Source organism: Mus pahari, chromosome 19, assembly GCF_900095145.1.
Source record: "Mus pahari chromosome 19, PAHARI_EIJ_v1.1, whole genome shotgun sequence".
Lineage (NCBI taxonomy): Eukaryota > Metazoa > Chordata > Mammalia > Rodentia > Muridae > Mus > Mus pahari.
The window spans coordinates 28829451-28842831 of NC_034608.1; the positions used below are offsets into that span (position 1 = coordinate 28829451).

Genomic DNA, 13381 nt, shown 5'->3' on the forward strand with positions numbered 1-13381 from the left:
AGAGAGAGAGAGAGAGAGAGAGAGAGAGAGAGAGAGAGAGAGAGAGAGAGAATTAGTAGGCATTAGAGATTAATAATACCCCACCATTCTAGAACACTGTAGCAGAGCAGTGTGTGCAGAGCCAGTGTGGAGGAAAATGAGCTATTCCAGGAAGAAGGCTGGAATTCAAGTGGCTCAGGATGACTCTTGTGGGCTTCAGGTTGGGATAAATGGTACAGAGGAGTTGGGGGAAGTGGGAATGTTTGATCTCTGTGTGGCTGGAATGGAACCAGAGCAGTCATGGGGTGAAGCCATGGAATAGTTCACGAGGCAGGCACACTCAAGTCTGAATCAGATGCTATTGGCACCCAAATGACACTAAAGTGCAGGCACAACGTTCACTCCAGGGGGGGAACCTCTTGTCTGAAGACACAGAGTAGAGTACAAGACTAGGACTTACAAGGTTGATGAACTTCAGTGTGTGAAAAGTCTTTAGTGGCTTTTGCATGGGAGTGTGATGGGATTTAGTTACTGTCTAATGGCACAAGAGGGAGAGTGTTTGCAATTAGCGCTTGGATTAGAAGTGAAGCCATGAAAGTGGAGGCCTGAGTCCTGTTTATTTTCACAGAGTGTGCGTGCCTGCACAACTTCTGTGTGAACTAGAAGAAACAGGAAATGTGGAAACCCTGCTGTCTAGCTCTGAGTAGAGGGACCATAAGCTTATTTTATTTTTACTGTTTCTGGTGGTTTGTTTGATGGCTTAAAAAAAAAAAAATCAGTTTCCATAAAAACCATTGTTGTCTTTTAAAAAGTATTTCTCGTTACCTAAATGAGGAGCCCAGAAGAGGGCAGCAGATCCCTGGTGCTGAAAACGCAGGTGGTTGTCAGTCGCCCTGAGGGACTGCTGGGGACCAATCCCTGGTCCTCTGTAACTAACGGCAGCAGCTTGACTGAGACAAGAGACAAGGTGGCTGAGACATCTTGACAAGCCCTAAAGTCAAAGTTTCAAAGTGTTCCATTTTCTTTCTTTTTTTGTTTAATTAGATATTTTCTTTATTTACATTTCTAATGCTATCCTGAAAGTTCCCTATCCCCCCCCCCCCCGCTCCTGCTCCCCTACCCACCCACTCCCACTTCTTGGCCCTGGCCTTCCCCTGTACTGGGGCTTATAAAGTCTTCGACATGCTTGGTATCCTACCCTGGATGGTTCTAGGCCACGAGGACATGAATCCTTTTGAAAATTCAGTGGAGTTTCATCCAGGAACCTTCCTCGTATTTCCGTTGTGACTTTGATGAAGTTCATGCTAGTGCCTGGCTTGTGCTACATCTGCTCCTATGGTACCGTGTCAATGATCCCATCACCCCGCTCAGTGGCATCTAGATCTTCTCATCTGAAGAGTGTTTCAAAGTTTGCTCTTTACATTTTGGTCTGTGATCTATTATGAATGAAATTCTGCAAAGGAAGATGTGTCTGTTATAACTTTATATAAAAGAAGCTGAGACTAGATTCCCCTAGGAAGAGAGCTTTAATGGGAGAGGTACCATCAAGACTACAGGAGGCTATGGGGGGCTGAAGGGAAAGGAATCCTTCAGTTCCAAAGAATAAATCGAGGTTTCGGATGGTGGTAGTTTAAGAGGGGAAAGTGCCATACAATGCAACCTAGCCTGTGTACTAAAAGTCACAGGCATTGACCTCAGTAAGGTGGGAATTCAAAGTTGTCATTGGTCTGTGCAGCAGGCAGTGAGGCAGGCATGCAAGGGGTACGAGAAGAAAGCCCCCGACAGCTGCATGCTCTTGGGAAAAGACTGCAGGATAGTGAGGCCCCGCTGTGGGGGAAGAGCGGAGGCTAGCCTGTGGTCTGGCTCTTTTACACACTGATCACCAATTTCCCCAGCACTAATTGTTGACAACACTCTTTACTGTAGTATATAGCCTTTATGTCTATCATGAGGACTCTGTCTGTATCTATACAGGTCTGTCCCCGCCTTCTCTTCTCATCTATTGATTTGTGCATTTCTCCCCCAGCAATATCACACATCCCAGTTTATATTGCTTGACATATAATTGGATGAAGCCAGCCTCCCGACATTTTCTCCTTCAATTCCTTGTTGGATATTTAGGTTTCTTTCTGACTCTGTAAAACTTTGTCATCAGCTTGTTGGTGTCTGTCCAATAGTTTTCTAGGATGTCTATTTGGATTTTATTAATTCCGCAAGGCACATTTGGAACAACTGTCATCGTCTTGGCATTCCTACCCATCATCGCCAGGGCCTATTTCCCCAACTGTGCATTAGAAGAGATTTCTTGGGAGTCTTCCATCTCTTCTTGTCTCAGTTTGTTAGGTTTGTGATCTAATTACTTCTTATCCCAGGGTTCTAATAGTGACGGTAGCGTGGTTTATGTTCAGTCCTCATGTTTGCAGAATGGAGAAATGAAGAAACGTTGTAACTTTCACACTGTCTTTCCATCCTGAGACCTAGACATTCACGGGGAATGGGGGCAGGCTTCTTTTTGTTTCGGGGTTTGGGACTTCCTCTATTTAAAAGTTTGTTTCGTTTCATACTGTTTTATTTCTCTTTCACAGGCTATATACCTCTTATCTCCATTTTCTGTCAGATTCCATCAGCTTAGGCATCCTGTGGAATTTGGGGAAAGACTCACGGGAGCAGGCTCCTTGAAGCATGCCTGATGTTACTGTGAAGTTTCTACCCTCTGACCATTTAGTACAGTGCTAGCTGTCCAGGGGCTCTCCGAGAAACATAAGTCATACTTTATGCTACTTACTGGTTTTCCATAAAGAAATGCTGCATTGTACCAAATGCTTCATTAATATCTACTGATGAGATGAGCATCTGATCTCTTAGCTTTTCAGTCTGTTAGTATGAGATATTGCATTATTGATTTTCAAATGCTGAACCTCTGGCCAGGTTAAGACGAAGATACAAATTCTTTTTTTTTTAACAATTTTTAAATTTATGTGTGTCTTAGGGTTTTACTGCTGTGAACAGACACCATGACCAATGCAAGTCTTATAAAGGACAACATTTAATTGGGGCTGGCTTACAGGTTCAGAGGTTCAGTCCATTATTATCAAGGTGGGAACATAGCAGCATCCAGGCAGGCATGGTGCAAGAGGAGCTGAGAGTTCTACATCTTCATCTGAAGGCTGCTAGCAGAATACTGGCTTCCAGGCAGCTAGGATGAGGGGCTTATAGCCCACACCCACAGTAACATACCTACTCCAACAGGGCCACACATTCTAATAGTGTCACTCCTTGGTCCAAGCATATTCAAACCATCACAATGTGCATGCATGTATGCCTACATAAGTTAATATAAACTTGTGTACACAAGTACATGAGCCAAGATGTGCCTGGTTCACTCAAGAGCTTAGAGGCAAGAAAGCAGAACCATACCAACAGTGTAAAGATGCCCCACTTGGTATATGATTACTTTTAAGCACTGTTTGGCCAATTTGCTAGTATTTTATTGAGGGTTTGTCACCTGAATTAATGAGAGTCTGTAGTTTTAAGCCTTCATTCATCTTTGACATGTGGTAACACTGGCCTGATAGACTGTAGAAGTTTTCCATCTGCTTCCGTGCTCTGAAGGAGCCTGCACAGAACAGACACATTTTCTTCCTGGAGGATGTATGAAAATCACCATGAATCAAGCCACATCCTCATGATTCAGGTTATAGAGATTATTGGTAGGTTTAGGTGCAACTGATGGCCTGCTTTTACAAGTCTGGGGCAGTCTGTTTTTCAGGGAACTAGTATATTTCACATCAGGTATCAACTGTGGGTGCATGGCTGTTCATAATGTCCCTTCTTATTCTTCATATCTATGGATCTCTAATGGGAACCCTCTTATTTATGATATCAGTTTCTATCTTTTAGAAACTAGGGAAATGGTTCAGCAGTTCAGAACAATTACCTTTCTTTCAGGGTATACTGACTGGTTCCTAGCACATACCTCAGTGGGTTCAATCCCAGGGAATCGAGTGTCTCTTTTGGACTCCAAGGGGGCTTAAATGCATATGACACACATAAATACATGCAGGCACACACACACATGCATGAATGTGTGTTTTAAAATAAATACATTTTAAAAAATAATAATAACTTATACTTTTATCTTCACCTGGCCAGAGCTTGACCAATTCTATAGGCTTCAGGTCTCTTTCATAAAGACATTAACTTGATCTCAGTCCTAAAGGCTCTAATGTTACAAGCTAATCACCCCAAACTGTCCCAGCTCTTAATATTACCACTCTGTGGGCTAGATTACAATATGAGAATTCAGAAAGGGGGCATAAACATTTAGTCCATTGTGCTACGCACAGAATGTCATCTTAGTTTCCTGAAATAATAAGAGTCTACAAACTGTGGCTTTCAAGAACAAGTATTATTTTCTGACACCTCTAGATGTCTACAGTCAAGGAACTCTTCTTTGCCTCTTCAGGTCCCAAGAGAATCAGGCATGCCTTGTTGCTTAATGGTATCAGTCTAAGCTCTATTTCACCTTTCCAGTTCTGTGTCCCACCAAGTTTTTCTCTGTCTCCATTCAAATGATTCTCTTATTAAAGACACCGAGCATCTTGGAATAATGTCCCACGCTGATCCAGGATCATTTCCTCTGAACTAGCATTGTTTGCAATGATTATATACATGAGGTACTTGGGTTTGAGTTTCAACATACCATTTGGGGTGGGGGCATGGCATTAAACTCATAATGGGGTGAAAGTTCCGGGTCCAGCCTTTCCATTTTCATTAGATTTGTGCTTATTTAAAAATGAGACATTGCCAAAAAACTTAATCATGTAGAAAGACGTGACACTTTATCATTACAGTTTCATTACATGACTTTTACTAAGCTTTCAATATTAATGTGACAAAGAAATATTACTAAGTAAAACTGTGTACAAACAGAGTTGTTGAGATTAAATTGTTACAAAGCACAAGCCAATGAAGTGTTTATTGGTCCATTTGTCATCTGGCATAAACTAAACAGAATCTCATTTAGAGGAAATGATATATGTGATCCCCAACTGTGATACATCAAGAACAAAATTTTGGACAAATTTGGAATTAAGTGGCTTTCCAGTTTCAATAAATAGAGAGTAAATGTTCCCATGGCCTCTAGTAGGATCTGAGCACTCAGTTGCTTGAAGAGTCCCTGTTGGTTTCACACATAGGGAATGTATCAACTTCACGTCCCTGATGATAAACAGCAATCACGATGTGCTTCATTTATTTTCTTGAAAGAAATGGCAGGATTTGCCTTGCAGTTTATGCTGCATAAATAATTTTTGGTTGGCCTAGGGGTTTGGCCCAACAGTAGAGTTCTAAGCTTGCAGGTAGAATGCCGGGGCTGGAGGTGCTCTAAGCTTGCAGGTAGAATGCCAGGACTGGAAGAGTTCTAAGTTTGCAGGTAGAATGCCAGGGCTGGATGGCCGTGCTGCAAAGAAAAGATTTGAAACTTGTGGTGGTTGATTTCATGGTCAAAGTCTGGAATAACCTGAGCAGAGAGTCTCCAGGAAGGAATGTATCTGTGGGCGAGGTTGCCCTGGGGGTGTCTGCATGGAGATCCTTTCACTGGCTTTATGGAGGTGGGAAGACCCACTTGAAATGTCAGTAGTACTATCTTAGGAGCTGGTCCCTGTCCTGAACCAAAGAGACAGACCTGAGGATGCACACACAGTTGCTGGCTTCAGACCACGGATGTGATGTGACCACCAACTTCAAACTCCTGAGTTCCTCTCTTCTTTAGCTTGCTCTAGGAGTATTTTGTCCTGGCAACTAGAAGAGAAAGTAAAACAAAGTAAGAGTGTCTTAGTCTAGAAGGTTCTTCCAGAGTGAGAGAGAGTAGACAATTGCTCACGGAATAAGGCATGCGACATCTGGTAGTCAGGTGCAGGTGTGAAGTATGAAGCCATTCCACACACAGCAGCTTGCTTGCATGCATAAACACTCACACTTGAACACAGATATAAACACGCACACAAATCTTTATGTCTCAGGCCATGATAATATTACCTCATGTAAACTGCTTCTCCTTTGTGAAGAGGAAGTGTGTTTCCCTCCACTCTCATTTTTTACTCCCTTCACACACACCTGGTTTCTGATCCACACTTTGTCTCTTCATGGATATGAACTATTGTTGATTCGATTGCATTATTTTTTTATGTTTAATAACTCATCCATTCCATTTTGTGATTCCTGATACTTCTGGGTGTGGGACCATCCAATGGACCATAATTGACACCCCCCCAGGGGTCATACCCTTAAAGAAAACCAACTCTGCCTCCCCAAGGTTCCATCTGCTGTCAAAACCTCCTAAGCTATGGGTAGGGCTATGGACCCTTCTGTGGGATGCCGACTGGTTTGATCCTGGGCAGAAACAGCCACCCTGAGATGGAGAGTGCTGTCATGCCCTGGAGAGACTGCTTTCTCCGAATCCTCCCCTCATCTGCCTCCTACGATCCTTCGGCCCCCTCTTCCTCAACGCTCACTGAGCACCATGCATGGGTGTGGCATCTCTGTCCGGTCTGTGGCTGAGACTCCACACTCATTTCCTCTCTGCATTTTGATACTGTCCACAGCACAGAGAGACATCTCTGATGAGGACTGAGCCCTACACTAACCCCAGCACAGGACTGTTCTTCCTCTGGCTCTACAGCAACCGCAGGAGCTATCTGGAGACCCCACGTTCTTAAAATAAAGGATAACATCCAGTTGTTTAAAAATAATATGTAATGCTTATGACATGTGTAGCAACTCTTAACACTATTCTTTGTTATATTAAAAAGTAAATCCAGGTTTCACTATTCCTGGCTTTTCATCTGAAAAATTTCATTTTAAGACCTTCAACTACCCGTTTCTTTTTTCTTCCTTTCCTTTCCTTTCCTTTCCTTTCCTTTCCTTTCCTTTCCTTTCCTTTCCTTTCCTTTCCTTTCCTTTCCTTTCCTTTCCTTTTCTCTTCCTTCCTTCCTTTCTTTCTTTCTTTCTTTCTTTCTTTCTTTCTTTCTATCTTTCTTTCTTTCTTTCGTAGAATCAAATGCACACTCTGACATATTAAAAAATCTGTGTCATGTTTGATGTTATCTTCTTGGTTCTACACAGAAAAGCTTGCAATAGGTATCCAGGGAAACCCAGTAACAAACACATCTCCATCTCTCGTCTTCATAAGCACGGCTCAAAGCTGGAGCCATCTCTAAGAAGTAAAAACCGAAGAGTGAAACAGAACATTTTCAAGTATCTCAAGTGCATGTGCTGGAAGCTTATAGTTAATTCATACATATTCGTTGTCATTTTAAATGCACAACATCACGGATGGTATTTTTAGTGAACTGAGGTTCTCGCTTGCTTTCACTCCACAAAACTAAGCTGATTTGCTATTCCTGAGTGCCTCAAACATTTTTAATAGAAGAAGCACAATTCCTTACACCACAGTGAGTTCCTTATGGATTTCCCACTGCATATGCTACAGGCTAGAGACCTTATGATGGTAATAAGAAATATCTTCTGATATTTTCAAGAAATGTTTCCACCTTGTAAGCTAATTTGCTCCTTTGTTCTGATGAGACCCACTATCACTCCTTGGTCAGTGAGGTGGGTAATAAAAAAAAAAAAAAAAAAAAAGTCAGTCAGTCTTGATCTCACTGCTGATGTTTAACTTCAAAGTACAATAGAAATGGAAAACTGGATGTGAAATCAGCTCTTGCAGGGAGGGGAGGAAGCCTTTGTTCAGACCCAAACAGAATAATGGGCCAGCCTGATTCTGGACTGTTGCAGGCATTTGAAGAACACCAGCAGACCTACCTTCTCATAGCCTGTGTACTTCAGTGGGGAAAAAAAATGATTCCTTCAAGGCATTTATAATTTGACTTAAACAATAGAAAAGCTTTACTTTCAGAAATATTGCATATCAGTCTGCTAAGGAGCCTACATCCCTAGCTTCGAAAATGCCCCAGCATAAGAAAATGGTACGTCCAAGTGCGGACATCTGAGTGCTGCAGGCCTGTGGCACACAGGCCTCCTCCTCAGAAGGGCATTGGGGGAAGAGAGCTTTTCTTTCATGATGAAAACAGAGACGTCTCTGCATACGGACAGGGTTAGGACGCCTTGGCATCAAGGATATCACACAAGACTGAGGCGCAAGCTGCTTAGAGGAGCGTCACTATGAGTCCCAACCCTCATGCTACAATATTCCAAAGGCCAGCCCTTAGAACTGCGCTGCGAACTGCAGACATTGGGGTTTTGGTTGACCCTCCCTAGACAGGTGAACACTGGGTAAACAGTCAACATGTCTGCCACCGCAGACACCATAGACGTTTAGATTACTTCATATATCTGTAGCTGGGTATTGCTGCTTTCGCAGATGTTTGTTTCTGCGTGCCTGCTTGTTTGCGGCTCTGCAGGAAAGCTTGAGCTGCTCCTCTCTGGAAGGTGTTCAGTAAGATGTGCTAGCCATTTTGCTGGAATTTTCCCACAGAAGGGCATGGAGCTGTTCTTACACAAACAATCCTATATCGTTAACAATTCAGTGTCATTAATACTTTTCTAGACCCAATCGACATCATTTCTACAATGACCCTCTTAGCCCACTGTCTTAGTTAGGGTTTCCATTGATGTAAACAGAGACTATGACCAAGGCAACTCTTATAAGGATAACATTTCACTGGGGCTGGCTTACAGGTTCAGAGTTTCAGTTCATAATCATCAAGATGGGAACATGGCAGGGTCCAGACAGGGTTGGTGCAGGAGAAACTGAGAGCTCTACATCTTCACCTGAAGGTTGCCAGGAGAACACTAGCTTCCAGGCAGCTAGGACAAGGGTCTTAAATCCACACCCACAGTGGCACACCTACTCCAACCAGGGCACACCTCCTAATAGTGCCACACCCTGGGCCAAGCATATTCAAACCACCACATCCCCTCTTTCCAACTGGGGCAACTAAAAAGAGGGTAAGAACAATTTCCAGGGTCACATGAATGTTGAGTGCAGGGGCATGCATATTAGCCTGCATTAGTCATTGTCTGCTGTGCTGGCCAGGCTGTGTGCTATGGGATTCACTGAGAGACTAGATTAAGCATGTTGGCTTGGTGACAACAACTCAATGTGTGTTCTCAGATGCGGTGAGGAAGGACCTGGGCTGTCATAAATACAGTCTGCAAATATAGCTTCTAGTCTTAACAGTTTTGTGAATCAGCTTTCCTGAACCTTGGGAATTGGCCCAATGCCATAAAGCACTGGGATCGGACCATGCCTGCAGTCAGTCACAAGAGCACTTGCTGTGTGGCTACACTGTCCTCTAATGGACAGCTGCAGGGAAGACAATTGTGAGGACAAAGTAGGAGGCAGAGGCCAAAGAAGGAGGGAAGACTGTCTTAGAGGGGAAGGCATGATGGCTGGTGGCTTAAGGTAGCTAGCTAGTAAAGAGCCTGTAGGCAGGAAACAGAGAATGAGGTCTGTTGACACTCAGCTCCTCTAGCCTTTTTATTCACTCCAGAACACAGGCCATGGAGTGGATCCTTTCACTTCCAGAGTGAATCTTTCCCAATCAATCAACCTGTCTAGGCAACCCCCTCCTCGGTATAACCAAAGGCTTATCTCACAGGCAGTTCTAGATTGTTAAATTGCTGATCTATATTGACCAGCAAAGCATCTAGGTGGAGCAACGGCAGAGTCAAGAACCTCCACACCAGAAACCATTCAAGCGAACTCAGAAGACAAGATTGATATCAGCTCCTTCTGGAGAAGATGTTGCTGTGAACCCCTGCCTTGGGGAAGCTCCTTGCAGCATTCCAGATTACAAATTATTTAGTGCATTGCATAAAAAAATAAAATTGTGATTCCCTCCAAAATCCCTCAGCAATGTGTCTGATAAAAACTATTTCTGTTTCTGGGTTAAAAGTGAAGAGAACATTCTAAATGTACTTTTAATCTTAAACATTTAATGGTCACTGGGGTTTTTTGTTTGTTTGTTTGTTTGTTTTCATCCAGGCTGGAGCCAATGTCCTTCTGCAAGATGTGAATGGAAACATCCCTTTAGATTACGCCGTTGAAGGGACAGAATCTAGTGCTATCCTGCTGGCCTATCTGGATGAAAACGGTAACCCAACGCTTCCTTTTATAAACTCTCCATAAAGCAATGCGCTGGTAGAACTGTAAACATGTTCTTAGAAAAATACATATACTATTTTAGACCGTGATGTCTCCCTTGAGGGTACAACACAAGGCGGGTTTCTACCTCACCTTTCATTTGTTGGTGGCTTAGCCAATGTTGACTTTTGCAAACTGGCTGGCACCTGCTGGGGAACAGAGAAGGAGCCCCAAACAGACGCCTGGGGTCCATAATTGGTAAGACTGGTTTTGTAATTATGAACTCCCCTCCCTGGAGATAGCAAGGCAAGTGGACCGTACAATTGAATTCTGAGCTAATGAGAGCAAGGTCACCTTGAATGTATCCTCTACAAGCCCATTTATGGAGGACTGGAGACATCAAGGGCAGTGTGTGCATCCCAGAATTCACAGTGACATTTAAATCACAAGAACCACGAGGAGAAAGCCTAGGATCAGAGAGAACTGGCCTGAAGAAATGGGGCTGAGCCCCATGTATCACTGACCAGGACATTAATGACATAGCCTCAGCATGATTCAGTGAGTCAGCTCAGCGAGGGGGGATGGGAGCCAGGGCCACACCTGGTAGCAAAGCTTGAAAATCCCGCCCCTCCTCTTTTTTGAAGATTAAAAGTAAATAACTACTCCTATAGTCAAGCCCCTTCAAGGATTTGCTGACTGGAGTCTTCAGAGCCTCTGGGGTGGGGGTGGGGGGCTGACGGTGCTCCTTTGTCTTCTTTGGAGACAGGCTTAGCTCACACCCAGCATACTTTGCGTCCTCCAGCTCATTTGTCTCGAGGTTTATTTTGAGAATGGCATAGAATCGTAATTAGTGCTTAGCAGCCCTGATTTCTTAACGAGAACTAGTCTCATTAATTTAGAAAGCAAGGTAGGAGTGGTTGTCCCCGAGGTGAAGGCCACCAAGGCAAGATTGGGGCAGAAGTGAGCTTGGGGGAGGCACGGAGCGTCTTGAACTGCCCACTCAGAGTCTGTGCAGCACAGGAGTGCTCCTCCTCAAGACCCTCCAGCCTCCCGAGGAGGAGAACTCCCCTGCTGGATACAAGAACCCTGGGCTGTGACTCTCTAGAGAAAAGTTTACTGGTTCTACCAGGAACAATACCCAGGTGATGTGACTTTCCCAGTGGGCAGTCCAGGACTCAGACCTTTGAAGTGCTTCCCAGGCAGGACAGAGTTCTGAGGCTGTATGAAAACTGTGGAGGAGCCGGAGGTTAACTTCTTCGTATTACTGAAAAGTGACCCGAGGACTCTTTATGTGGCTTGTTCTTATCATCGACAGTAATGTTGGCTACAGTGAAAGGCAACTCAATGAACTGGTGTGGGCTGGCTTGTGACCTCCAAGCGATGAGCCCCACTATTGGTTGTCCAATGCAGAGTGGTCAGTCTTAAAACCATGTACACACAAACATCCGAAATGGACTCAGCAGGTTGTGTGTGTGTGTGTGTGTGTGTGTGTGTGTGAATACATATATACACATATATGTAAGTACATACATACTCCTTGTATATAACAATAATATGTAATGTTATATATTATGTGTGTAACAATCATATTCAAAGAAATAGAGGCTATCAGTTTGTAAATGGAGAGGGCATGGGAGGGAATTTCTGAATTTCAATATGTAAACGTCAGCCCCAATAAAAGGTGGTTAAAAATAAATTCTGGGCGCTGAAGAGATAGCTGAGTGATCAAGGGCTTGGGTTGCCCTTGCAGAGGGCCTGAATTAGATTTCCAACAAACACGTTGGCTCAAAATCATTTGTGGATGTAAGGGATCTGCTGCTCTTTTCTGGCCTCTGTGGGCACTGCATACATGCGGTGCATACACACACATGTGAGAAAATACAAATCACCCCCACACATGAAAATACAATTTTAAAACTATAAATCATGGACTGGAGGTGTAGCTCAGTTAGTACACTGCTGGTTCAGGGTCCAAGATGAGATACACCAGGTGTGGTGGAGCACACCTGTAGTGTATCACTTGCAGGTGGAAACAGGAATATTGGGACACTGAGTCACCTGTGGCTACATAGTGAGTGGACATGAAACACTTTCTCTAAAATAAACAAATAAAATACAAAAGAACTGAATGAAGTAAAACTCCAAATGCTGAAAGGACTGAGCCATATCTCTCTCACTCAGCCAGAGAACCTTTTCTGCTGATTGTCTTTCCTTGTCTTGATCCCCTCCTAAGGCCACAAAACAAACCTCAGTATCTCCATCTGCAAATGTGTTATCATCCGTAATAAGCTTCCAACCTGCCAAAGCATTTTGTTTAATAGGAAAGCTTGATTTTTGCAAAATCAATATTTGTCGTCAAATGTTAAAAAAAAAAAAAAGCAACTCTCTTCCCATGGGAGGCAAATGTTGGTTGGGAGAGAAACGAGAGATAGTTCATGACTCTGTTTCCGAGAAAAGCTGTCACCACTGTGGCCGTCATGATCGGTTTGCAAAATGCAGGTTTGCTGGAACGAAGTCAATTTAATATCTCTTAAATTTTTAATTCTGTTCCACACTTGTCACTGCTGCGGCTGTGACCCAGCCCCTCCCGTGCATCCTCCCTCCCCTCCGGCACAGCTGCTGATGCCCCTGTCAGAATCCCTCCTGCTTATCTGTGTCACCTCCTCCACCCCCATAAACACTGTCCCACTCCATTTATTCCCGCCCCCTCATTGGTGCACCGGGACTTATCTGCTGTGGCAGCACAGACCGAAGCCATCAGGAGTTTCTAATAGGCAAAGATGACATCTTTGCCTCTTGTCATTTCTATACCCCATGATTCTTTGCAGGTGCTTTCGATCCTGGATGCACCCAGCTCTGAAAAAAAAAAAAAAAAAATCCCCATTTCAAATCAGATGTACTGTGCTGTCACATCAGGGAGCAGGGGGCAGAGGGGGCAGGAGACATCGTGAACAAGTTGATTACATAGAAAGTCTCAGTTGCAAAGTTCTAATTGTGCTGTCACCACCGACTTACACTGTAAACAGGCCACAGCAATTAACCTCCGCTCAGTGCCTCGGCTTCCAGGACTGTGAAAGGAGACCAGCGTGGGAGCTGATTGAGCATTTGATGAATACCTCATCTTGCACAAGGCAAACAGCTGGGCATGCAAGGAAGGCAATCCATTCTAAAATGAGCCTCTGGGGGAAGGAAGAGCCGGGGTAGAGCTCAAGGTGGCCAGAAAATAGGCATGGAAAAAAATCTACATCTCTCTCTCTCTCTCTCTCTCTCTCTCTCTCTCTCTCTCTCTCTCTC

The 13381-nt window shown here is 43.9% G+C and overlaps 1 protein-coding gene across 2 annotated transcripts in view; it reads left to right on the plus strand.

The window, feature by feature from the left end:
- The window catches only part of Myo16 (myosin XVI), a 490479-nt gene that overhangs the window by 201591 nt on the left and 275507 nt on the right, over positions 1 to 13381 (plus strand). For both annotated transcript variants that reach the window (XM_021218659.1, XM_029531821.1), the window contains exon 5: positions 9989 to 10097. In XM_021218659.1, the coding sequence (XP_021074318.1) occupies positions 9989 to 10097 (109 nt within the window). The remainder of the gene's footprint in view (positions 1 to 9988; positions 10098 to 13381) is intronic.